The sequence below is a fragment of the Atractosteus spatula genome, chromosome 11, assembly GCF_055471065.1.
Source record: "Atractosteus spatula isolate fAtrSpa1 chromosome 11, fAtrSpa1.hap1, whole genome shotgun sequence".
In the NCBI taxonomy this organism is placed as follows: Eukaryota; Metazoa; Chordata; class Actinopteri; order Semionotiformes; family Lepisosteidae; genus Atractosteus; species Atractosteus spatula.
In genome coordinates, this window is record NC_142716.1 from 28,996,268 (window position 1) to 29,020,424 (window position 24,157).

At 38.7% G+C, this 24,157-nt stretch overlaps 1 protein-coding gene across 1 annotated transcript in view; it reads right to left on the reverse strand.

Annotated features, from left to right (window-relative positions):
- Positions 1-393: 393 nt before the first annotated feature.
- The window catches only part of agbl4 (AGBL carboxypeptidase 4), a 32,265-nt gene continuing 8,501 nt past the window's right edge, over positions 394-24,157 (reverse strand). The window contains exons 3-4 of the mRNA XM_088928025.1: positions 2,152-2,245; positions 394-1,844 (exon numbers count right to left, since the gene is read on the reverse strand). Coding sequence (XP_088784151.1) covers positions 1,733-1,844; positions 2,152-2,245 — 206 coding nt within the window. The 3' untranslated portion in view covers positions 394-1,732. The remainder of the gene's footprint in view (positions 1,845-2,151; positions 2,246-24,157) is intronic.

Genomic DNA, 24,157 nt, shown 5'->3' on the forward strand with positions numbered 1-24,157 from the left:
TTTTTTAACAGGTCCTGTTAAATGTATCCACCACCATTTGTGTTGAAACGTGCCTCTATTCTAATAAACTATTCTAATTGTACAAGCCAAGGGTAATCCCATGCTCAAAAGTAAAAAGTTATTTTTGTTTCTACGTGTCACATCTCTTCCCTTTATTTCTACCCTCTCTCTCAGGGAGACTGCACAGCCAAAACACAGTGAATTGAACTCTCTCCCTTTACTTTCATCATGGGATTAGATTCTGCTTGTCTCTTTAAAAACTGAACATGAGTGGAACCTAAAGCTGCTTTGTTTTAAGTGAGATCTTTAAACACTCAAGCACAAGTATACATGGGAAGTTATGCAGGAATTAAAAGGCAAACTGAAGAATGAAGAATCCAGACTGGAGAATGCAGACACTTTTTTATTCAAAGAGAAATGAATGACAGGCAAAAATCAGGCCCGGCCATTGACATAGTATTTTGCAAAAACGTAAAAATCGTGCGGCACTGCTATTCAACTCATCTACATTTTCATATCCCACTGCAAATAAGCTGAGATCTTTTTGACACAAATATCCATTGAAGGATCAGTGAACGGATGTCCTTGTTCATTTTTATTAGCACTGTATATCTCGGTGCCTGCCACGTAAAGCGAAAGTCATTTGTTTATGTTGTTTCTGACTGATTGCCTCCGTTATTCCAAATGACTTGTTTGAAAAATACATTGTTCTTCACGCTGCTTATGACTGATAGCCTAGGCTGTTTCTTTTCCCTGACACATTTGGTGGAAGGAAAACCCTATGTTTCATATCTTACACAATGGCACAAAAGCATTTATTGCCATATGCTAGAAGGCAAAAAGATTTTTATGCCCCATAAGTTGACCAAAAGGAGTCAAATGGACCTCATAGGAATTGTGCAAACTTGCTGTTTCTACGCATTGATGGGGCCTGTTTTATATGGCTCTCTTGAAAGAAAAACAAAACAAAAAAATGTTCAATAACACTTCACCTGTAAACACAAAAGGAAAACATGTAGTCGAGTTATATGATTTCTGACAAAGGCAAAATCAAAGGTTAAATGAAGTACAGAGTACAGAACTTCCATATTAAAACAAAGAGTGGGCTAGTAGATTTTTCTGAGGTTCTACATCATACACTCCAGGCTAATCCAAGACTGCAGAAAATAAAAGTAGTTTGATAAAAAAAAGAACAAATTTGCCCATCAGTTAGCATTTGGTCGCATTTTCACTGTACTGTATTCTTGGAGGTGTCTGAGATTTCCACTCCTGGTCCATCTTGGAGAACCTTAGTCCAGAATGTTTTACAGGCCCGTCCCCCTAAAAGCTTAAAGGCCTAAAACAATTTAACTATGATCAATTAAACTGGTGGTATGATCAATTAAGTTATGTAGAGGTGGTTTGTAAGAAAAATTGGAATATCCTTCAGCGCTCCAGGACCAGTGTTCCCTTCACTGAAACATTACTTGCTTAAATGATCAATTGCTTAAACAAATGTTCCTAATCTTTAAAAACATGTGATATACTGTAGGGTAACCTAAAAGAATAACTGGACCAGGGATGGAGACCACTTCTATACACCATCTTGCCAGCACTGTATGATGTAGCTCTTTCTTCCAGATGCGTGAGAGCTTTGTTTTCCAACAGGCTTGGTGGATCACCTCTTGTCTTGTCTAGTCTAGACTGATTGTGAGCAAAACAACAAGTTTTCTGCTGGGAGCCGAAACCTCGCCTAAGAGTCTCCTCGAAGTCCATGACGTCTTCTGTCTAGTGTCTCTCCCTCACGGTTCCTCCCACTTCTATGGCTGTTTCCCAGTCTTGCATTGGACGAAAGATCTGAGCCGCTGTAAAGAAGAATATGACAGAGCTAGATTACATCAAAGAAGAGCAAAGTTTTCATTTCTTCCAAAAAAGCTGCACTTGGTACCACCTTATTCCTTCTTTACTTTAATTGACTACACTAAACACTTATAATAGGCACTGCAGGATTACTTGCTAATGCTCTCTGCCACCACTCCATTGAATGAAAAGACTGCATTTAAGCAAAGATGATATTTCCCATTTAGCATTTGCGCTATGTCTTCTACTTTATGCTTAAGCACACAGAGTGTGTAGAGGGCCTTTCCCATAACACAAGAATCATTTCTGTACCTGTAGCTGTGACATGCTGGCTTGTCTTCTGTCAGGTTGTTGAGTCTGTAGTAATCGAGGAAGGTACGTGCCACATTCCTGCCCAGCTTCATGTCTGAGCGACGCAGGTTAAGGAAAAAAGCCCTTTCACTTCCTGTCTGAGGGAATCTACTGTAAGTAGATTCATTATGTGCTATCTCTGAAAGCCAACCTGGCAAGTTACTTTGAAAAGAAACATTACCACAGTCCTGAATCTTGTGCACATTCCCTCCTCAAATAAGTGACATGTTTTCTCAATTGTTTTTGTACTAACATTTCATGTCTTTATCCTGATTTTCCAGTATGTTTACATTTTCACTTCAAAATAATATCCTTCATACTTCAAACATGCATCTAAAAGCTATCCTGTATAAAACCTTTTCATTGTTTCTGAAATTGCTATGGTAGAGTTCCATCTAAACATGATTTAAATTTGAAACTGAACTAAAAAGTTCTCAAAAATGCCGTATATGGTTGTGAAATAGTACTTTCTCTCTTTTGACTAAATTGTTTGAAAACTTTGTTTTGTGATCATACGGCCTGCGTCAATTTTCTTTTCATTCACACAGTTAAAAAAAAAAGTATACCAGCTGATTGGACTTAAACAATACCATGCCATTTGCAATTGTTTTATCCTTTTAGGAAAATGAATCTGTGACCCTGCTTGGAAATAAGAACCAAGGCTATTTGGAAAGGGGCTTTTTTAACATTGATTAAAAGGCGGCTTACTTCCACCTCAGCTGTCTTTCAGATTTCACAGGCCAGCAGTCCCACTGGACTTATGAGACACTGTCTCCTAGAGCTTCTAAATCTTGAAGACTGAGCCTTTTTCTTTAATTGAAAAAAATAAATTAAAAAATCCTATCTCTCTTGTTTTTTTTCCTCCAGAACCATTGCAACCATTTGCAGTAAATAACAGGCAAGTCCTCAGTCCAGAAATAGAGAGGATAAATAACCATGGACAGCCCATTGCATTCTGCATTAAGACTTGGTAAATCAACTACATTCTAGTGAAGTCAGCCAAAAATACAGAGGTGGAAAGCATCTAATACTGACAATTACATACAGCCTGGGCTTTATTTAAATTCATAACATCCTCTCCCTCTACCGTATTACTGAGCACATCAATAACTTTAGACAGTCTATCATAAAACCTGGGGCTGCTAGGTGCTTCAGAACCAAACTGCATTTCTCATGGCCTTCAACACACCAGGGCCAAGCACAGGGCAATGGGAGGACTTTCTTCTCATTTCAGGAGGCATTTGAGAAATGGTAAACGTTTGCTCTTTGAAGCCTTGAGTCAAAATACATTGTGGGATTTCATTTCTTTAGAGGCCTCTGAGATCATAGAAAGCTGTGTTTGGCAGATGAGGCCCTGGATATCACTTGTTTAAACTCCACAAAATGACCATAATGTAAATGCTTGTGTGCTGCGTGTGGGAGCTACAGAATGTTCCCATTTCAGCGTATTTAAGGCATCAGGAGGTCTATCCAGTGCATCCACCTCAAGTTGGAATAAAACTCAAAGTGAGTACATTCATTCTGTTTCACATCCATCCATTATCAGAAACTCCATTATTCTCAGAACTAGAGTATAGAACGCGAGCAGGACTACACACTGCACAGGTCACCAGTTCATCGCAGGGTGCACACACACAACTTAGAGATACTGAAAAACCTAGCTAGCAATTGTTTCAAAGGTGGGAGGAAACAAGAACACCTGGCTCAACTCCATGTAGATATGGACCAGAGGACTGACTGATCACACTCCACACAGAAGGCACTGCAGCCTGGGATTATACCCAGGACCCAAGAGCTGGGAGACAGTGCTGCGATCCGCCAAGCTGAGCGCAACCTACGTCACACCTACTGTAAGCATCTGCAAATGTGGAAATGACTGAGATTAAACTGAAAATGGATGAAAGAGAAATGAGTCCGTCAAAAAGTACAATCACAACACAGGTGTGCTAAAATGATAAATAATGCAAATTAAAAAATAAAATAAAATGGGAGAAATAATACCATTCTGCATAACATTAAGCTTCTTTCCACTTTTGTACAAAGTGATTGTTCATACAGTGGATATAAAAAGTCTACACATCCATATTGAAATTGCAGGTTTTTGTGATGTAAAGCCAGAAATCAAGATAAATCATGTCAGACATTTTTCCATCTTTAGTGTGACCTTGCAACCAACAAAATTCAAGAGAAAAACGAATAGATAATTATTAGGAAAAATAATTGAAATTAAAAAACGTACAACACCCTGGTTGCATAAGTCTTTTATAATGGGGGCTGTAGCTGTGTTCAGAGTTAGCCAATCACATTCAAAATCATGTCCAAAGGTAAGTAGCATACACCTGCCATTAATGAAAGTGATTCTGATTAACCTCAAATAAAAATCAGCTGTTCCTGTAGGATTTCCTTGAAACTTTCGTGGTTGCATCCTACTGGGATAGTCATGGTTCGCAAGGAGAAGACAAAACATCTACAGGATCTTATTGTTGAAAGGTACCGAGAGGGGTACAAAAGAATATCGAAGGCATTAGATGTACCATGGAGTACTGTGAAGACTATCATCAATAAGTGGAGAAAATATGGCACCATGGGAACATTGACAAGATCAGGACAACCCTCCAAAGTTGATGACAGGACAAGGAGAAAACATATCAGGGAGGCTACCAAGAGGCCTACAGCAACATGAAAGGAGCTGCAGGAAATTCTGGCAGGTATTGGTCACTCCTTGCATGTGACAACAATCTACCGTACTCTGCACAATTCTGGGCTATGGGGTAGAGTGGCAAGACAGAAGCCATTTCTCACAAAAAAGAACATCCAACAGCTCATCATCCAAAGAACACCATACCTACTGTGAAGCACGGTGGTGGAAGCATCATGCTTTGGGGCTGCTTCTCTTTAGCTGGGACAGGGGCTCTAGTGAATTTAGATGGGATAATGACTGGCTCCAAATATCAAGATATTTTGGCACAAAACCTGCTGGCCTCTGTCAGAAAGCTGAAGATGAAGAGGAATTTCACCTTCCAACATGATAATGACACAATGCACACATCCAAGTCAACCAAGGAATGGCTTCAGAAAAGGAAGATCAAAGTCTTGGAATGGCCCAGTCAGAGCCCAGACCTCAATCCCATAGAAAACTTGTGGACTCACCTAAAGAGAGGGCTGTGCACAGGAGATCCCCTGGCGATATGAACTTTTTTGCAAGGAAGAGTGGGATAAAATGGCAATGTCCGGGTGTTCAAAGTTGCTAGAGACTTATTCACAAAGACTTACTGCTGTAATAAATGCAAAAGGTCCTTCCACAAAGTATTAGTTGGGGGGGTGCACACTTACCAGTTTTTCTCTTGAATTATGTTGGTTGCAAGGTCACATTAAAGATGGAAAAATGTCTGACATGATTTATCTTGATTTCTGGCTTTACATCACAAAAACCTGCAATTTCAATAAGGGTGTGTAGACTTTTTATATCCACTGAATGTGTAATTTAGCTTTTTTCAGTAACCTACTATAAGTGGATTATAAGACAAGATCTTATCCTAATTTCGGAAGCCTAAGAGTCCAAGATTCCTTTTGGATCTTCTTGGATAGGATGAAACCATTGTTTGCCAGTTTGCCAATAAATCCAAGAAACCACTCTTCACACCTGGATGTTAAGGAGTCATAAGGGTAAGTGCTATGCTAAACCATGTAACTCTAGTGACTTGATAGATGATCTCACAACCCAAAGCCCTAGATAAGATTTCACACCATCCTCTCTTATACAGTATACCTAACTCACAAACCAATATGAAGCAGTTTTTGGAACTCTAAACTAAATCTTCAGGAATTTCAAATATTTGTTTTTAAATTGGCAGGATATTAAAGTACCACTGATATCACAGACAAAAATGGCATTTTTGTAATAACCAGGTATTCTCATGACCTTCTTTACATTCTCATGCCTCAGACCGGCCTGTTTGGATTTCGGCAATAGGCAGGTGCTAGTCTTTGCATAGGTTCAATTTGTGAAATTACTTAAGAACAATAAAATGTTTCTAAAATAGCGAGCCCATTTGGCCCATTCTGCTTGTTTGGTTGTTATTAGTTTAATATCCCATGAATTCTAACTATCCTTTTCTTAAAGGATAGTTTCGGCTTCAACCACATGACTGCTTCTAGACTCCCACAACAGTTGCTCTTGTTTTCTGGCTTAAATGACCCTAAACTGGATTTCTGCATGTTCTTGTGTTGTTGCTGATCTTCAAAATGATCCCGGGGTTTGTTTGTTCAGTGTATGTCAGAATTTTCAGACTTCCCTTCAGCCCAGAGTTAAGTTTAGTTGGTTACCTGCTTTTCCTCTAGATTAGCAGCATTTTTCTTACAGCATGGAGACCAAAACTGAGCTCACTACCTCAAACAAGGCTAAGATTCCTACGCCAACAACGCTACTCTATAGTAATATTCTAGGACTGGCTTTAGTTTACATCTTTGCCAGGGTTCATTGGCCTTAGTCATTCGGTGATCCACAAAACGTATGAAATTCATATAGGCATTCACATAAGGAGTAGAGAACCGTTTCCATAAGAGATAAGCTTTGCAAAGTATATTAATCTAAACTTCAAACTTTCTTAGTGGTAATTCAGATGATAAGATGATACACATGACCAATGTGGCGTTCTTTTCCATTGTCCATTCTGACTCATGCCAGAGCAAAATTTGCCCAACTGGAACACTGTAATTGAATTTCACAAGCGATGCAGCAGAGGTAAAGAGTACAGATAAAGGACGGATAATTCAGTTTTCTCATTTTTTTTTCATTAATTTGTTTTGTGTGATGAGTCAAAATGTCTCAGAAACAGAAATTCCATCTAGGGTGAAAGTCTCTTATCCAGTCTGATGACATACCTAGGCAGGCAGAACCTGGTGAGGTTAGAACTGCATTTGAGGCATGATCAATTATTTTTACCTTAGTGACCACACTCCCGTAAGGGGAGCGAATCATATGCTGGCCTCCTTCCCACGAGAGAAACCACAGCAGAACAAAACTGATATAAAAATTAGCAAGGCATGGTCTCACCCATCATGCAGAGTTTGGATAGACATGACGCATCTCATCGCCCTCTCTGCCCACACTGCTTCAGCTGTTCAGTGTGCGTTTTGCCAGTCACCTTGGCCTGGAAACGTCCTGTCTCCGTGGGCCACCATTCGTCAGTCAGCAGGCTGTCGGGCCCCTTACTTTTCGGCTTTCATCTGCCGTATTTACAGCCCATCTGTCTGATGCTGCAGCACCTCAAGTCCCGGCAGGAGAATCACTTCCCTCTCCCATCCAGCTGCATCTCGCTGTCCTCTGGTGCCAGATTACTCTAGGAAGTTAATGTTCAGCCAGACCTGTAGACGTGCCCTGATTACCGCAGACTCTTCCTTCAGCGTGAGGAAAAGTTACTTACTGGAGACTTAAAAAGAGCTGAGCTAAAATCTTCTCTGATCTCGAATGTCAGGAGCACAGAATAAACATATTTACTATACCTATATAGATTTTAAATACCTGTACTATATATTTGATATATATATATATGACACAATACATCTGATTGTAGGTGGTATAATTAATGTTATATAGTGTACATGTATGTATACATATATCTTACACCAAGAGTAGATGAATAAGTAAGACATTGTGATGTACTATAAGCCACACTGCTGTAACAGGAGAATCTCAACTACTGTATATGCTAACCTGCTGCCTGAATGGATCCATATTGGCACACACCAATGTGTGTCTGTGCCAGTACATGAAATGGCATTTTGGAAGTCGAGATTGATTAATGAAGGTACAATACTTGTTTTCACAATGTTTGATTTGGGTTTTGTGTTTGATTCCTTGAATCCTAGGTGGGAGTGGGGTAGTATTAGGTAATAATCCCAGGAGTGTTACCTTCTGTAGAGGTTAGCAAAGCAGCTTGAGAGAAGGCAGAAACTGGTATAGTGAAGTCTCAAAAACGGGTGTCGTCTCTTCCTAGATTAGCACATTAGAAGTTTTACATTTACTTTCAGGAGACAGAGAAGCAAATCTTTCCCTTTGGCGAAAAAAAAAATTAAATCTGTTCTTTTGAAATGTTGTAAAACATCCCAAAACACTTCTCAAGGGGCTCTTGCTTTCAGTGCTGGAAAGTTTAGCCATGACAGCCTCTTCATCTCTCAACATGCATGCTCTGAGCAGCACTGCCCTGATGCCTGGTACAGGACAAAAATAGCTGAGCTCCCGAGGAGAGCAGATGGCTTCTCTGCTTGTGATGTCACAAAATCATATCTATTACTGGAAGGCAGTGATGAACGGAGAGTTCTGAAGGATAAGACTTCATCTGCAGCCCAGCTGCAAGGAGCACCAGAAAACTGGCTGGTTGGTGGCTGCATGTCAAATGGAAAACAGTTGGAATTGCAGAAGCCCTGCAGGAAAGGAACTCCTGCCAGAACACGAGCTGAAGGCCAGGGCGTTTGGAATTTTCCAAAACACAAGGCCAACGATGGCACAGTACGTTTTGCCTCCATCCAAAAAAAACAAAAACAAATAATAAAACATCGTCCTCCCATCTCCTCACCCTACGTTAAGACACACATAGAAAACAAAAGGTTAGGGATGATAGACCAGCCACAAACATTGGCTGTTCACTAGCAACACTATGCGTTAGCTCAGTTAATATCATTACACATTTTGGAGTTTTAACGTCTTCCACTACTTTAAACCCCTCAGCTCTCCATAGACAGCTCTCCAAGTTCTGTCTGGAAGGATGTGCCCTTAAGCATCTTGCATGATCTTGGAAAGTTTGGACAGTACCACCAGTAGGCCTAGTTGAGACCTTGAGTTCAAGTTAACCCCTTGGGTATCAAGTCTGATCCATCAGATTTTGTAAAGTATATGTCTCACTCAGTACACACACTAGTAAGAAATATCCAAAACTAAAACAAAAAAATAGAAACGTACTTTATTTAGACTTTATTTTTTTTCCAAATGATTTTTTTTCAAGTTATAGCACATGTAGTATGCAAATTTTCTTTCCAGGCAATAGTTGTAGCAATATGTCTACAACTTTGGATCTTTTCCTTTTCCTTTTCCTTTTCCTTATTCTAATAAACTACAGAGACTGTTTAGTTTGTGAAAATAACCTTTCAAGACTTTAGGATCCTATCAGATAAGGGCTAGTTGTGATCTTCACTTGATTGACAGAGAGACAAACAAAGGGAAACAGATAACATTTTGGCATTTGTTCAGAACACCTATAAACCTCCCAAATCTCTAAATGATCAGATCCCACTGAGTGAAAGCTATTTTCACCTATCAGATCAGCTAAAAAAAAGAAGCGCTCCTTTCAAATTTGTTATAGTGACCCATGCAGTCATTTCTGTGCTTATTACTTGGGATTTTGACTTGAAAATTGAGAAGATTTTCTCTGCTACAAAGTCAGTAGCAGAGTGGGTCTTTGTGATTTTGTGATTTGGAAAAGTTTTGCTTTTGCAGTATTATATTGTGCATAGACAGATTTGAATTTGAAATACATCATTTTAAAGGGGAGCTTGTGTTACTTCTTATGATATATAGCTTGTGACTGTGTGTTTTAATTTGCTATAAATTTATCTATCAGCACATAGGGTTGTATTTGTTGTATGTGTTTTAATTTCTGTATTCAGCACTGGGTCATACAGTTATTCATTATTTTAAAAATAGTTTCACTGCTGTGAAAAAAAAATAATAGTTGGATTAAGACAATATTGGAGATCACTTACATGGCAATATTTTGTGAAACATTTAAAAGTATGTTATTTATGACAGTGTAACATTCCAACATATCCAGAACTTGATTTTGCCTATATTATATTTTTTAAATGTACTTCAATTTGTTGCTTCAGCTTCTAGACAATTCTCTACAAGTGCTGAGAATAGACATAGCCTTCGTTGTTATTTTTTATGTTGGTATATAAATCAAAATGTCATACTGTATGTATACAGTACTTTGAGATATACAGTACTGTACTGCATTCTGAAGCCAAGATCCACCTTTGTGTCCCAAGTGATATATGTGTCAAAGCCATGCCTCTTCTGACAGAACCACAGCTGTTTTTATTGATGTTCGTTCTTTTTTAAAGAAATTCTGCAAACTAATACCAATTTATTTGTTTGGTATTGTATGTTTGGGCACAAAATTGAATTTCCAACTGGATTCTTTAGCCAAGGCTTCTCATAAGTTACATTTCTAAAAAACTGGTGTGTTTGAAAGAATATACCTGTTCTACCTTTGAAGCAGAGCCATTGTTGGAAGGGAGGTGGACAAGATAAAACATAAAAAACATGCAGTGTAAACAGCTATAAATTAGACATGGTAAATCTAGTAGAAGCTTAGAAATTAGAAATATAATCTATTAAAAGGTAACAAGACTACCACGGAATATTTATAGTACCTCACTATAGGCAGGTTTTTTAGCCTCTAGGTTATAATGTCTGTATAATGCTAATATCTAAGTGATTTTGAAGCAGAATTAAAAATGTTTCTTTTCTGATGTTGTATATGTTACAACAATGTATTACCATAATAAAAAGCCATTGAAACATTTATTTGTTTCATTTTAAATTCCTTGAAGAATTTCTATATAATATTTTTCTTCAAATACTACTAAGAAAATTTACATGGAATACTACAACTAATGATTGATATTGGTTAACGTCCAAAGCCTTCATAATTTAGTTAGACTTAATGATCAATCAAATACTCATGTAATTAGTCTTTTATTGCAAATGGTCTGGTCTAATGTTTGGTTTTAAGTGTTTAAAACCCTGTCAACAGCATATTTTCTATAAAGCTAATCTTAATTTCACTGATGCCTATACGCTAGGTTTACGTCAAAACAATGTTGATGATGCCTAACAGTATTGTTACTAGAGTGTTTTATTTCAGCATCTGTTTGTGGGCATAACAAATGCTCAAACTGACAGGTAATTTCACATACAGTACATTACATAATTTAAATACCAGTTGTTATCTGAAAGAAATTACAGGTAAGGTTAATGGTCATTTATGTGGGAGCAGATGATCATTGAGTTGAAGCTCAAGCCTATCTAAGTAATCTGCCCAGTGTTTTTTTGACATATTCTAGCTTTCAAAGAATTAAACAACAATGACCTTCATAGTATGAAGGAAAATGGACAGACAGCCTTTTCAAAGCCTCCGCAAGGCTGCTGTACCCCAGAGTTCCTTCCACCCAAAAATAAAAATGATGTTGCTTTCAAGTCAGTTTTCCTCCCCAGCAGCTCTACAATTTAAAAAGATGGCAAAGCATTAGAAAACGCAGCAGGGCCTCCTGCTGTTGCGGACACTCTCTCCTTTCATGCTAATTCCTTCGCACCCCCTTGGCGCAGCTTGGGAACGGGACTAAATTACTGGACGCTGGGCAGCGCCCTGCTTCTCCAAACTCATTAACGGTTTATTCTCCTGCTGTTTGCCTCTCTGCCGCTTTGCAGCAGGTACAAATTGGATGGCTACATGCTCCAGCCAGAACACAGCAGTTTGCACTTCTTCCCAACAGGCGCCAAGACTCAAATTAATTCAAAGTTTACCATACAAACCAGTCTTTCAAAGGCCCTTTGGTAACTACAAAGCAAAGCTGATGAGTAGCTGTGTTCATAAGGATAGGTGGCTTGAGAGCAAAATAGTGGGAGGAAATTCTATGCCTCAGCGGCCAGAATTCTTTAAACGATTAGGGAACGTCTGAAGCAATTGATTTGTGTATTTATCTTTAAGTTCATAAGATCAGAAAAAAAAAATTAGGCTCATTCAGCCAAAGAGAGCTAAAATCGAACGCAAATCAGATGAACGAACAACATCCCTTTGAAATGTGGAGTATTCTGCCACTGATTTTGAAGGCCCTGTGTCACACTAGTAAATCATTCACATCCCAAGCTACATTTACTCTTAGTTTCCTCTTTTACTATGGGTACAAGACTATTGCACAAAGCAGCTTCATGTATTTAAGTGAATAATTCGTGTTATGGAATTGTTTTGCCTAAGAGCTAAATTCAAAATGTAAAGTGTTTTAATGCTTCAGGTGTTTCAGGCAGCTAGACCCAGGTGTTTAGACTATGATATACTAGACTATACTAAGCTTATTTCTTCAGGGATCATTTCTATAGTTTTTTTATTACGAAATGGCTAAACGTGAGCTGTACTTCATGTCCCTGTCCACAGTGGGATCTGGCAGGAATCAGGTGTGGAATAGCTTTGGTCCAGGCTGAGATGGGTGGTGGTAGTCTAATAAACCCTAGTTCCTTCAGAAATTATCCTATTATATCATTTAACACCCTCCCCCAACCTCTTCTTTCAGTATCTAACATGAAAGCAGGACCTTCTCCGACAACCCCAGTGCCTTCTCCAACTACTTGTTTAATAATCCTTGAGCTTTCACTTCAAGTTCACTATGTAGCTCATTTCCCACATCCATCGCTCTCTGTAAAAGAAGGCCACTCCTATTTTCAGTTCTGCTTCTGTGTCCTTGTCAATTGCTCACATGGGTTAACATTGTCAATATCTTTGAAAGTAATGTAATCTTTGAATGTTCTTGACATTGGGGTGCGTGAGAGGCTTAAATATTTTTAAAATGCTTGTTCAATCAATAACTTGCTTTGCTGCATCTCAAGTGCAGCGAAGAACATGTGATACTGAGATGAAACAAATACTGTGCAGCTCGTTGAATGATCTGCATAATCAAGCAGTGTATCTGTTTTTCAGGCAGCCAAATGTCAAAACAGACGGGACACAATGATGCCTGAATGACAGTACTAGATGCGATGGTTTTTAGTAGGCCTTCAACTAACAAGCAGACAAATTGGGAATGTCATTGTCATCAATACAATCAAATGCCAGTACTGCCACCAGGGTGTCAAAGGAAGCAATTAACAATGCTAATTAAAACAGCAGACTACAGCACACAGAAGGGCATTCTTTTTTTTCTGCTCAGGTTTTGCAAAGACCTTTTTGTCCCCTTCGTGCAGGACAAATCAAAGTAGAACCTGACAAAGAACACAAAGGACTGCAAAGGAAAAGTCTGGAGTTGGTACATAGGTCTTTGCTGATAAGGCCTCACTTTAGGTGAAGCGATTTAGCTGATTTTCCAGTCTATACCATCGCATTGTTTTGTTTCAAGCAGCTCTTTAGTGGTTGATCACTTGATTCTCTGGCTAAATGTGTCGAAGCCATGAAATAGAATGGAATGAGAGGCCCAGTAGTTGACAATCCTTGCCTGCATGGTCTTAGGTCTACAAACATTCTAGAACCAATTGCAGAGTATTGCGTTTTAGCCGGAAATGGGAAAATCAGAGTAGATGGCTGGAATGGAACACAGAGGAGTAAGGGACCTAAAGGGGAACAGGTCAGTGAATCAGGAGCAATCCTTTTCATTATCTCTTGCCTGTTACCTACTAGTTTGGATTGGGAGAGTGACTCTACTCTGTCAGCATAGATGACCATACAGGTGGATTATAAATGCAAATAAAAACCACTTAAGGCCACAAACCCATTATATATCATAAATATTCCATGCAGTGATGCATAATTCCAAAACTAACCTACTTGGGGGGGGGGAGAACTGTCAATTCTTGATACTGATGTAAAAACAAATGTTTTCCCTATTTTTACAAATATTTTTTCTGCTGATTTAATCACCCCTTATATTGTGTAATTTGTTTTTGGAGCTTTGGAGGATCTGTTTGGAAAGTTTGGTTTTCAAACACTATAAGTGCCTACCGGTGCAAAATAAACACTCCTCAAGAGGGGCTGCCCAGGCTGTTTCATAGGTACCTCTAAATAACTCACTGCTTAAGGCCTGGGAAACTGCTAAATTAAGCAGATAATTAGTTCAATTAAGCAGCTCAGAGAGGAAACAGAACATAAACCCTCAGAACCTCAGGCTCCAGAGAACCAGTGTCATGCACCACTAGCTTAATCTGTCACAGTGAAACACTCGGTTTCATTTAAACTTCTGACTTGTAAGTAAAGAACTACGAGTTGCTGAATCTTCTGCCCTGGAGTTTTTCTCTCTATAAATGAGAGAAAAACCACCTATCATAAAAACTCCAATAGGTCTGCTTTTTTAAAACCAACATTAATGTCCTCAGCTTACAAATGAAAGGCTGGATTTGAAAATCATGAGCCCTATACAAAAGAAAAAAAGACAGTTTCAGCCACTTACCAATTACTATGGTAAACATCCTGCATAAAGTAAAGAGATGTCCCAGCAGTATATGTAGATATTAGTGCTTTGTCTGTGTGCATGCACTGCAAACTAAAATTAATTCTGAACAAAGAAACATTATCAAGTAGTTCTCAAATCTTTAGAATTTTTAAAAAATCTTTGTTTCAGTGTTATTGTCTAACAAAAACCTGATGACAAAAAATATGCTTGATTTCTATTTTTATAAATAAGGGTCAATGTAATCTAAGGGATGTCATGACTTGGAGGATTAAGTGTTCTCCATGCGCACTACAACTAGCTGCAAGCGCCAATGATGTCTGGTGATTCCTTCAAAATTAGTAGGATGACTCTTCAAACCACCTTTTGTAAATCCAATCAGCGCCAAGCCTGCAGCAGTAAAATTAATCTTAGGACAAGTAACAGTGTTTTCACAATAAAAAAAAGCAGGCATCTCATTAAATCAGAAAGATATATACACAATCAAACTTCATGAATATTCAATAAACCACTCAAAGGACCAAGTAACATGACACTGATGATAACGTAGTCTTTGAGTTGAATTTGTCAACTGGACTTAGTAAACCTTGGGGCACAAGGAATAAATGAAACAAAATTCCACTCCTTTCTGGATGCCGGAGATCAATACGTTTTCATTTTTTTGTTTTTGTTCATTTTAGTTACATATAACCCATATCACCCTGCCTATATGGAATCTTTTGTCATATTGTAATAGGTGTCTTTATATGGCACAAAACTTACAGCTCTTGATTAAGTATTTGACACAGAAAGTGAGGTCACAACAGAGCTATTTCGCTTTACTGCGTTCATTTACAGCTGTTACAAAATCAGATGTAAATTTGTTATAAAAACAAATGTAAAAATCAATAACACAGAATAATTATGGGTTTTCCAAGGTATCACATGAAGTGTAGGGCTTGCATCGTAATAGTATTTACCTAAGAAGAGATTAGAGTGCAGTCTATAATTTGTTGCTTCATTTTTAAAAGTGCTAAACCCTGCTAGGTTGATTTAGGGGTATATTGAAGGTTGAGGCTCTGTTATTTATGCCTTGAACATTCCTAATGCTATTTTGCACTGGTATGTAAATATGTATTCAATATAAATTAAGAGTGGCAATCAAATCTCTAGTATATTTTGATAAGGATAGATTAGTATCAATTGAAATGAGACTACAGTTCTATATTCTTTAGTACTGTATATCTGAACCACCTAAAGCTTACAAAATATGTTTGACACATGAAATGGGAGTTAAAAATCCTGTACCACTATTTCCTGGTATTTAACTCTTTTGACCACCCTGAGCAAGTACACCGGGGAGTCTGCCGATACCCTCCCTTCGTCACTTTCTGCTGTCAGAATGCAATGAAAATCACTGGTAGCACTGCTAAAGGTTAATAAGAACAATGTAAAGGGCACACAGACAGTGCTCAATAATGTCATTAAAAGAAGTCCACAAAGAAGATTGTTTATAGGAAATAAAAGTGGGATAAAAATAGCTGTAATAATTTTTCTTAATGTTTCATGCAGTGGAAATTAGTAATCCTGAGACTGCATTTCATATAAATAAATATACAGAGGAACTGAAGGAATTGAAATTACTGAAATTGTTAAGAACGTTAAAAACTACTGATTTCTTAACTGAATTGCTGGCTATAAAGGTAGTTAGAGACATGACTTTACTAATTAAAGACATATACTTTTGTAATTCTAACAAACAGTACAAAACAACAGGCATATTGGTATTACTACTTTAAAATCGGTGTTTGGGGGTGAAGCTTTGGAATTAGTCGAATGCTAAATTAGAAAGGGTGCACACATATTTACAGGTTTAAAACAAGAATAAGATTGTTACTGAAGAGTTTTCTTCTTTATAATAATAACAATAATAATAATAATAATAATAATAATAATAATAATAATAATATACTGCACATAAGAAGGGTGGAATGGAAACTAAAAAAGTATAATGTCTATAATTTTTGTATTTAAATAAGAGAAACAGAGTGATTTGGGCACATGACACCTGATTAAACCTGAAATTGTTCTAATTCAATGACATAGCAGCTGCTCACTGTGTGCCATTTTACCTGTGTTTTAAAAATCGAATTATTGGAATTAATCAAACAGAACTGCTTTAACAGCTCCCCAATTTCTGAGCTATAGTCAGTGATTTTACCAGCTAGATGGGAAAGTGTCACGAAGCGTTCTTTCAGGGCCCTATGCAGAGAACACAATCCAGGGGAGAGTGAAGAAAACACGAGGAAAAAGGCATGCTAGGGGCTGGCAGGAAAACAGGGGGCGTGTCCATGGTGCGCTGGTGTTTGGGGGAGGAGTGGCCGAGGCAAATCCAAGAGTGTAGCAAATGTCCAAGACTGGGTGATCCATCCTGATAGAAAAACAGAGTTAGAGTTGATTTTACCAGCTAGATGGGAAAGTGTCACGAAGCGTTCTTTCAGGGATCCTGGTTTTAACTTTCTGTTCCTGATCCCCTGCCCCGCCGGTCCCGACCCGGCTCATGGTTTTAACCCCTGGATGGATCTCCTGGCTTTGGACTTCTCTCCCGTTTGGATTCCCCGTTTGGACTTTGGCTTTGTTTGTTCACCCGGACTCACTTCCCCAGGACACCAGCTCACCTTGGACACGCCCCCCTGTATCCTAACCCTTTCCTGCATGACTTTCTCCCTCGTGTATCTTCACTATTCTGGATCGCGTCGTCCGCATAGGGCCCGGAAGGAACTGCTACGTGACACTCTGATCACTACCTCATTTCATGGGCTAGCCCAGTCCCTCAAAGCCTTGGCACATTCTGGTGGCCATAACATTTTAGGATAAAAACATCATAAGAAACAGACAAGGCTCTTTGACAATTCAAGATCTGTGCATTGAGCTATGGAGGTTATAAACTATAGCTATGCATGGAACCAACCAAAAACTCTCCTTATAAGACATTTTTATAGTGCTGAACTATCTCACCTAGCTTGAATGTTTGAAACTATTCCATTCAAGCTGTGAATGGGCTGGAACTAAGAACATAAGAAAAAGAGATTATACAGTGTATGACAAGACAAGCAATTTAAGCCATTATCTTCACAGAATGTTAAACCAGACTTAGAAAAGCATCTCAAAACAGCTTCCATTCTAGTGGCGATGATTCCCACTTTTGTCTTACAGCTAAGAGTGGTGTACTGATTTAATTCAGACGTTTCAGCAGCTGAAAGAAAAACTGAATCACTGAAACTAAACCTGCAGAAAATCTCCAGAACGGGCTTACTATATAGAACACAATTCTCCGTATAGGCACAGATTTATCAATTAAATTAAATATGTGACACCAAAGGGGAAAAATAATGTAACTCTTTAGGAGTTCCTTATTTCAGATTCCAAAAGGAGTCCCAGGGGGATTTTTCTAATTGAATTCCCTGACAGTACAGCTAAAGTGGCAGGAAGAAGCTTCCCATTGGAGCCTGTTTTATAAAATCATCTGTAGCCCAGAGCTCCGCAAAAGCTCTAAGTGCTGGCTCTTACCAGGTGATCTCTGAGGACTGTTATTAATGAAACGGACTGAAGCTGTGATGTTCGGTGGCAGGACTTACGCAAACGTGCGAGCAAACAGAGCCTTTTGAGTGCTCAGAGTGAGTGGCTGTGTGTGCTTTTAGTTTAACACCAGGGGTTGATTACAGAAGATAGATTCAAGTATGTTAAGAGAAATGGGTCCTTCAACAAGTGGGAAACAGACAGGTAGTAAAAAATATAAATACTAAAGAAATGCCTTCCTTTTAAGCGTTTATTGAGAAAGACTCTGAGAACCATTTAACACTGAGCAAAACTGTAACTGCTGAAGAAGAGACAAGAGGAATTGCTTTAGATATACAGTGTTTTCACAGTCTTTTAGAATAAAAAGCACTGAGCATCACTGAAATGACAGGGTTATTTAGAAGACATTAAAAACAATCACATCACAGAATTCCTAAATGATGGATATTAAGTATGCATTAGACAGACTGATTTATACTGTATATAAATTCTAGTTTGGGCATCAGAGAACCAAAAAGCAGCCCTATAGCTTGGCTGCAAATACAACTTCATCTGCGGGAGTTGTCAGTCTTGTTGTCCAAAACTGTGGGCCCCTTGAAATCCCAGTGAGCCCAGAAAACCAGCAGTACTATCCTGACAGATGAGCCTCCCCCTCCCAAGCCTGGCTGCCGGATAGAATAAAAGGTCTTTTGATTGGTAGCCTGGGGAAAATCTAAGCTATTCCACCTCGTTTCGGTGCCCTGAAATACGTGCCGGGTCAACGATGATTTATTTAAGCGCAAAAACGCTGACGTTCACAGTTCTTTCTTTCTGCTCTTTTCTTTTTTTCCACTTTGCGGCACCTCTGCTCCACAATATTTATAGCTTAATGAGGGCTGTGTTCTAGGGCGTTAGTGGCAAGGCAGAGGGAGCTGAAGGTTAACGATGGCTGAGGGGGATGTGCTCCACCTTGGCAGGTGGCAGGTGGCAGAGCTGTGCAGCCACAATTGCCAGTCACTGGTGTCACACGGGGCCACTTCAGAACTCATGATCAACCGTGTAAACCAAATCAGCTGCCATGCAACCTGTTGCTAAGTGTGGAGCCGTGGTTGATTCAACAGTTCCTTAAGCCCTTTATTTGATGATGCCTGTGATCAAATCCTCCTTTAGCTACAAGTACAAGAGGTGAAGGCACCAGCATACTGTATAATCAGTGCTTTGCCTAAAGTAGGACCACTCCTTTTCAGACAAATGAAGGATTTCAACTAAAAACTGGCAATTACTCAAAGTAGCCATCAGGCACATTGTTATATTTTTAACCCCTGCTAAAAAAGGTGCATTATGCTTTCAATTACATGTGCTTGAAATGTAAACGCAGATTCATACTAAAGAATTAAGAAGAGCACATACTGTAGCATAATCAAATGAGATTTAATGTGTCAAATGATTAAACTTATGTGATATTATGTGACGAAAACAAATGAGCTGTCCAGTGTTCAGCTTGAAAACTAGGAATACACTTAAGATTTAAACACAGAAGCACAAAAAAGAACATAAGCAAGGTTACAAACATGGAGAGGCCATTTGGTCCCTCTAGACAGACAGATCAAATAGTCTGTTTGGAAGATTCTGTGCTTAAAGCATTAGTGTTCGTCTGTCTCAGCTTCTTAAACGTTATTCTGCAACTGAGCAATTTACCTTGTTACAGCTTAGTTTGCAAGAACCTTTTTTGTATGAAGGCATGATGCCACTTTCATCAGGATGTGCTTCTCATCTTATCCTGGTGAAGGTAATTTATGTACTACACCTGTAGGGCCCCAGGTTGAGGTACTGAGAGCAGACAAGTTCTAGGTCTTTTAGTTACGCAGATCTCATCACATAATAAGGAAAATTTATTGCCTGCCTTCTTACAGACCTAATGATCCCAGGGGAGCTCATTCTAAAGAGATTAGTCCACTTTGCAAAATCACAGTAAGTTCTGGATTCCTTTTTGACAGCAATGGTCAAGGATGGACAGAGACAAAGGAAACCAGACAGCTGGTTTCTTCAGGGCAGCATGAGTATTTGGAACCAGACTATTCAGCACCTGTTCCGAGTGTGTGTACAAAATGTCTTCATCAAACACGACTAAGTATTTTTTAATGAGTCCTGCTGTTATATCAGCAAACACCAAAGCACACAAATAAAGTAAAGTGGAACATTGTATGCCCAAAAAGCATTTATGGCTTCAGTATAATTTCCAAATACAGGGATGCTATACTGCTTCTCAGGTATCTTGGTGACACAATACTGTTTTAGAACAAAAAGCTGTAATGTAAAAGCCCTGATTACCAGACTCACGCTTCACAGATTCCTCCCATTTTGTGAAAACTAAATGTAGTTATAAATCATTAAGCTTCAGAGTAATATTCCCTTTACCGTTCTACAGCAGATTCACTGCCTGCACTTCCATTATAATGAGATTTTCAAACAACGCAGGTCCCTGCCCTCAGCAACACCGTCCCGAACCCAGTGATCAAACACTGTGAAGCTGGAAAAGGTTAGGGATTGAATTTTGGTTATAACGGTGTGGAGGGAGGGTTTCACACAAGAGAAATTATTTAGTAAATTTGTATTTACTTATTAATTTTTTTCGAAAAACAAGCAGCAACGTAAAGGTCTGTGTTTAGATTTTGTACGCTCGTTGGCACAGCCAACTCAACCGTAAAAAGAGACATCGCGGGCTCCTTAGACCTCTCTGACCCCAATCTCTGTGTTACAAGAAATCCATGTCACCTTTCCTTTGGCAGCCTGACATTTCTCTCCAGGAGCTCATATCTAACGCTAAATTTAACTGCCTGCCTTAGCCCCGGGACGTGCTTTCATGTGACCTTCAGCGGGAGCTACGTCTCTCTCTTCGCTATGGTTCAGTCCCCTGCAACATGGGTGTGATCAGAGCCCCTCAGAGCACCCTCTCCCCCTCCCTAACCCCCCCAACTCTGGCGCGCTAGGCTTAGAGCACATTAATTCATCCATCCATTATTGGAAAGCTGCATATTTCTGCTAAGTGTCACAGCCCACCCTAGAAGCACAAGCCACGAAGTGGGACGACACCCAGTCTTTCATGCTGCATAAATAACTATTCAAGTATTGTGCTATTTTGAGTAATATGACACTCCACTGATCTTCCTTTTTGTTTGACACCTTACACACAGAGAGAAACTACCCAGAGTCGTATTCCATGGTACTTTGTATTGTATCCTTTTTTAACCTTGTATTTTAACATTGACACATTCTTTTTCTTAATCACGTGTGGGCTAAAACCGACATCCATTCATCGGCACCATTGAGATAACTTCAACTTTGTTGTGCCAGGGTTGGTACAATGCCAATATTTCTTGTGTGGGAAGATGGGATCGCAGCATCAGATGGACGTTATATTTTTATTTGGTAATACAGAGACCTAAGATCCATTGATTTGATATTGGACCAGCACCTACAGTATGATTCAAGACCACATCTGATTCATGACTGGCAGTGATTAATGGTGCCAAACGTAAAACATCAACGTAAAAAGTCAAGTAACGCTAACCACAGAGATCAGGTAGCCATGGTTAAGCCTCACCAAATCAGATAGACTAAAATAAAATCTGTAACTGTACATAAAAAAATCTCTTCAGGTACTATGTAACCAGAATTACTTTTACATCCAAAAACCTGTAGATTTATAATTATAGCTGGAAATGCCACTTTTCCCAAAATACAGTAAAGCCTAAGGTTCAGACCTCAGGTTCAGAGCCACTTACCCTTGATATTGGAATTAATGTGTGGAAGGTACCCTTGATTCACAGAATGATTAGCACTTTGCATGGACCTATGGGAAGATTGGTAACACATGAATCCAAATTAAGTGATAATCAGAGTGTGACAATTCAGTTACCGTATATGGGTCACAGTTTAATTCGGAGAGTCATAATAATATATTTTAACTGGGTAACCATCCAAGATCATTCTAATTGAACAGATTTGGCTACAATATTCGAAAACAAATCTGTTCACTTAGGCAAACTCAATGTCTAGTGTATGTTCTGGAAGTAGAAGTAGTAGAAGTCCCAGTAGGCTTATATTATATGGTCATTAAATGATATAAAAATGATTTTTTTCTTCTTTAAACGTTTGTGCAGCAACATTCAGATTAACCTGTTTCTAAGTGTGACCAATTGAACGAAAACTTATCATTCAGCCAAAAAATCTAACATTATTCTGTTTTTCCTCAGTTTGTTTAACATTGAAATGTAAGTGACTTATATGTATAACACATCATAAATACCAAAGTGCATGAGCTAAATTCAATAGTAGTTTCTGTCTAAAGGAAATGAACAGTAACCCAGAACCAGAATGGACGGCCTGATCATTTCAATCATTTATGTGTATAGCTGCACAATAACGTCAAAATGTTCAACAAAATACACAGTATTCTTAGTATTAGCAATAATAAATTCACTGGGAAATTATATATTATACTAAATTCATTATGTTCAACGCCAAAGGCATGATGACATGTCTACAATATTTGTAAATTAATCGAGTGTTTTTCTTCTGGAGAAAGTGACACTAAAACACCATCTTAAGAGGTGTTTCCAGGTTTAACTTTTACTTTTAGTTAATGTATGCCTAGTACACTGCAAACAAGACTCACTCTGCGCTGAAAATTAATTGAAAAACCTCCATCTGACTTCCTTCATCTACTATAGGTAGCTATACCTGATTTGATGGGAAAGACTTTGGCAGACTTTGTATGTGATCTAAGGCAATGTCAAGTACACAGTTCTGTTCTTCTCATCATAGCCTTTCAACAAAGGAGCTTTTTTACTTCACTTGATTGTACAAAGAAATCCACTTGGTCTCTTCTTAGATAATCCACCTTCTTCTTCTACATAAAAACTTGTTAGGTTGCTCTAACAGCTATTTAACTCTAGTAGAGTAGCTGAATGTTCTGGACAAAATCAACCTTCTGCTCACCCACCAATTGCAAATGAAATATCAAGTCAGTACCTGATGGCAGATTTTTGTCAGAGTACTGGGTTTGTAATGTACTCTGTAATTGTGAATTAAGTGCCAAGTCAGTACCTGATGATAGGTTTTTGTCAGAGTACTGTGTTAGTAATGTGCCGATGCCAGATATGTTGATGTCTTGATTTAATTTAGGCCTTGCCTGCAAACTAACAGGACTAACAATTTAACCTTTTTATCTCATTTCCCGGTGTCCTCAGCAACAATGTCTCAGGAGTAGTGTTATGCATTGTCAGTACTTGTTTTACAAAGACATACTTCCCTTTAAAAGGCAATTAGCAGTCATTGTCTTCACTAGATCTGAATTTAGCAAGGTTTACTTATTGCCCTCTGGGTATACTGTATAGTTATTGTTTATCATTATGAATCACAATTAATTTACATACTGCAGTTGGGATTATTGCATGCAACTCCATCGTATTTAAAAGAATATTGCCAGGATGTCTTGTTCAAGAGCAGGCAAAAATAAATGCACAACCATATATACATTTGTATTAGTTTGCAAGCTGCAGGGCTGAAATACAAAATTAAACGGGCTCTGGTATTAGTGATCAGTGTCACTTTGTTTTCTTTCTCTCCAAGGAGTCATTAATGTGCTAGGCTACAAGGACTTTAGTTTCATAACCTTCATTTGTGTAATCAACACCAAAGCTTCGTAAGCTATCCCCTTGCTTTTCCTGCAGTTATTCATTGGATTGGTGAGCATTGTTTTGGTGTTAACATTATCATTTAAAAAATGTTGCTACTTCTTCTGCTACTGCTACGGTTTCTACAAAATCAGAAATAATTGACATGAACGAGGGCATTCTTATTCTGAACCTGCTCTATAAAGTTTACAGTAGCACAGTGACAGTAAAATGAAGGAACTACAGGAAACCAGGGTTCAGTTTTGTGTTATTTGCACAAGCCAAGACCTGCAGGCCAGCATGGCTGTCGTTAGCCTCCTCTCCCTGATTCACACATACCTTAACTTGAACCATCTTGATAAAGTCTAAGTGAAGAACATGTTGAATTCTGATCTGTCCAGAATACACATGGGAATGTCCAGCTGTCTTTTTTGTTATGCGTAATAAGCAGGAAAAGAAAAAAAATGAGAGGCTACAGGGAGGGGTACAGCACCAGCTGGTAAGATTTGTCTTACCCCGGTCCATGTAATGCTCGGAAG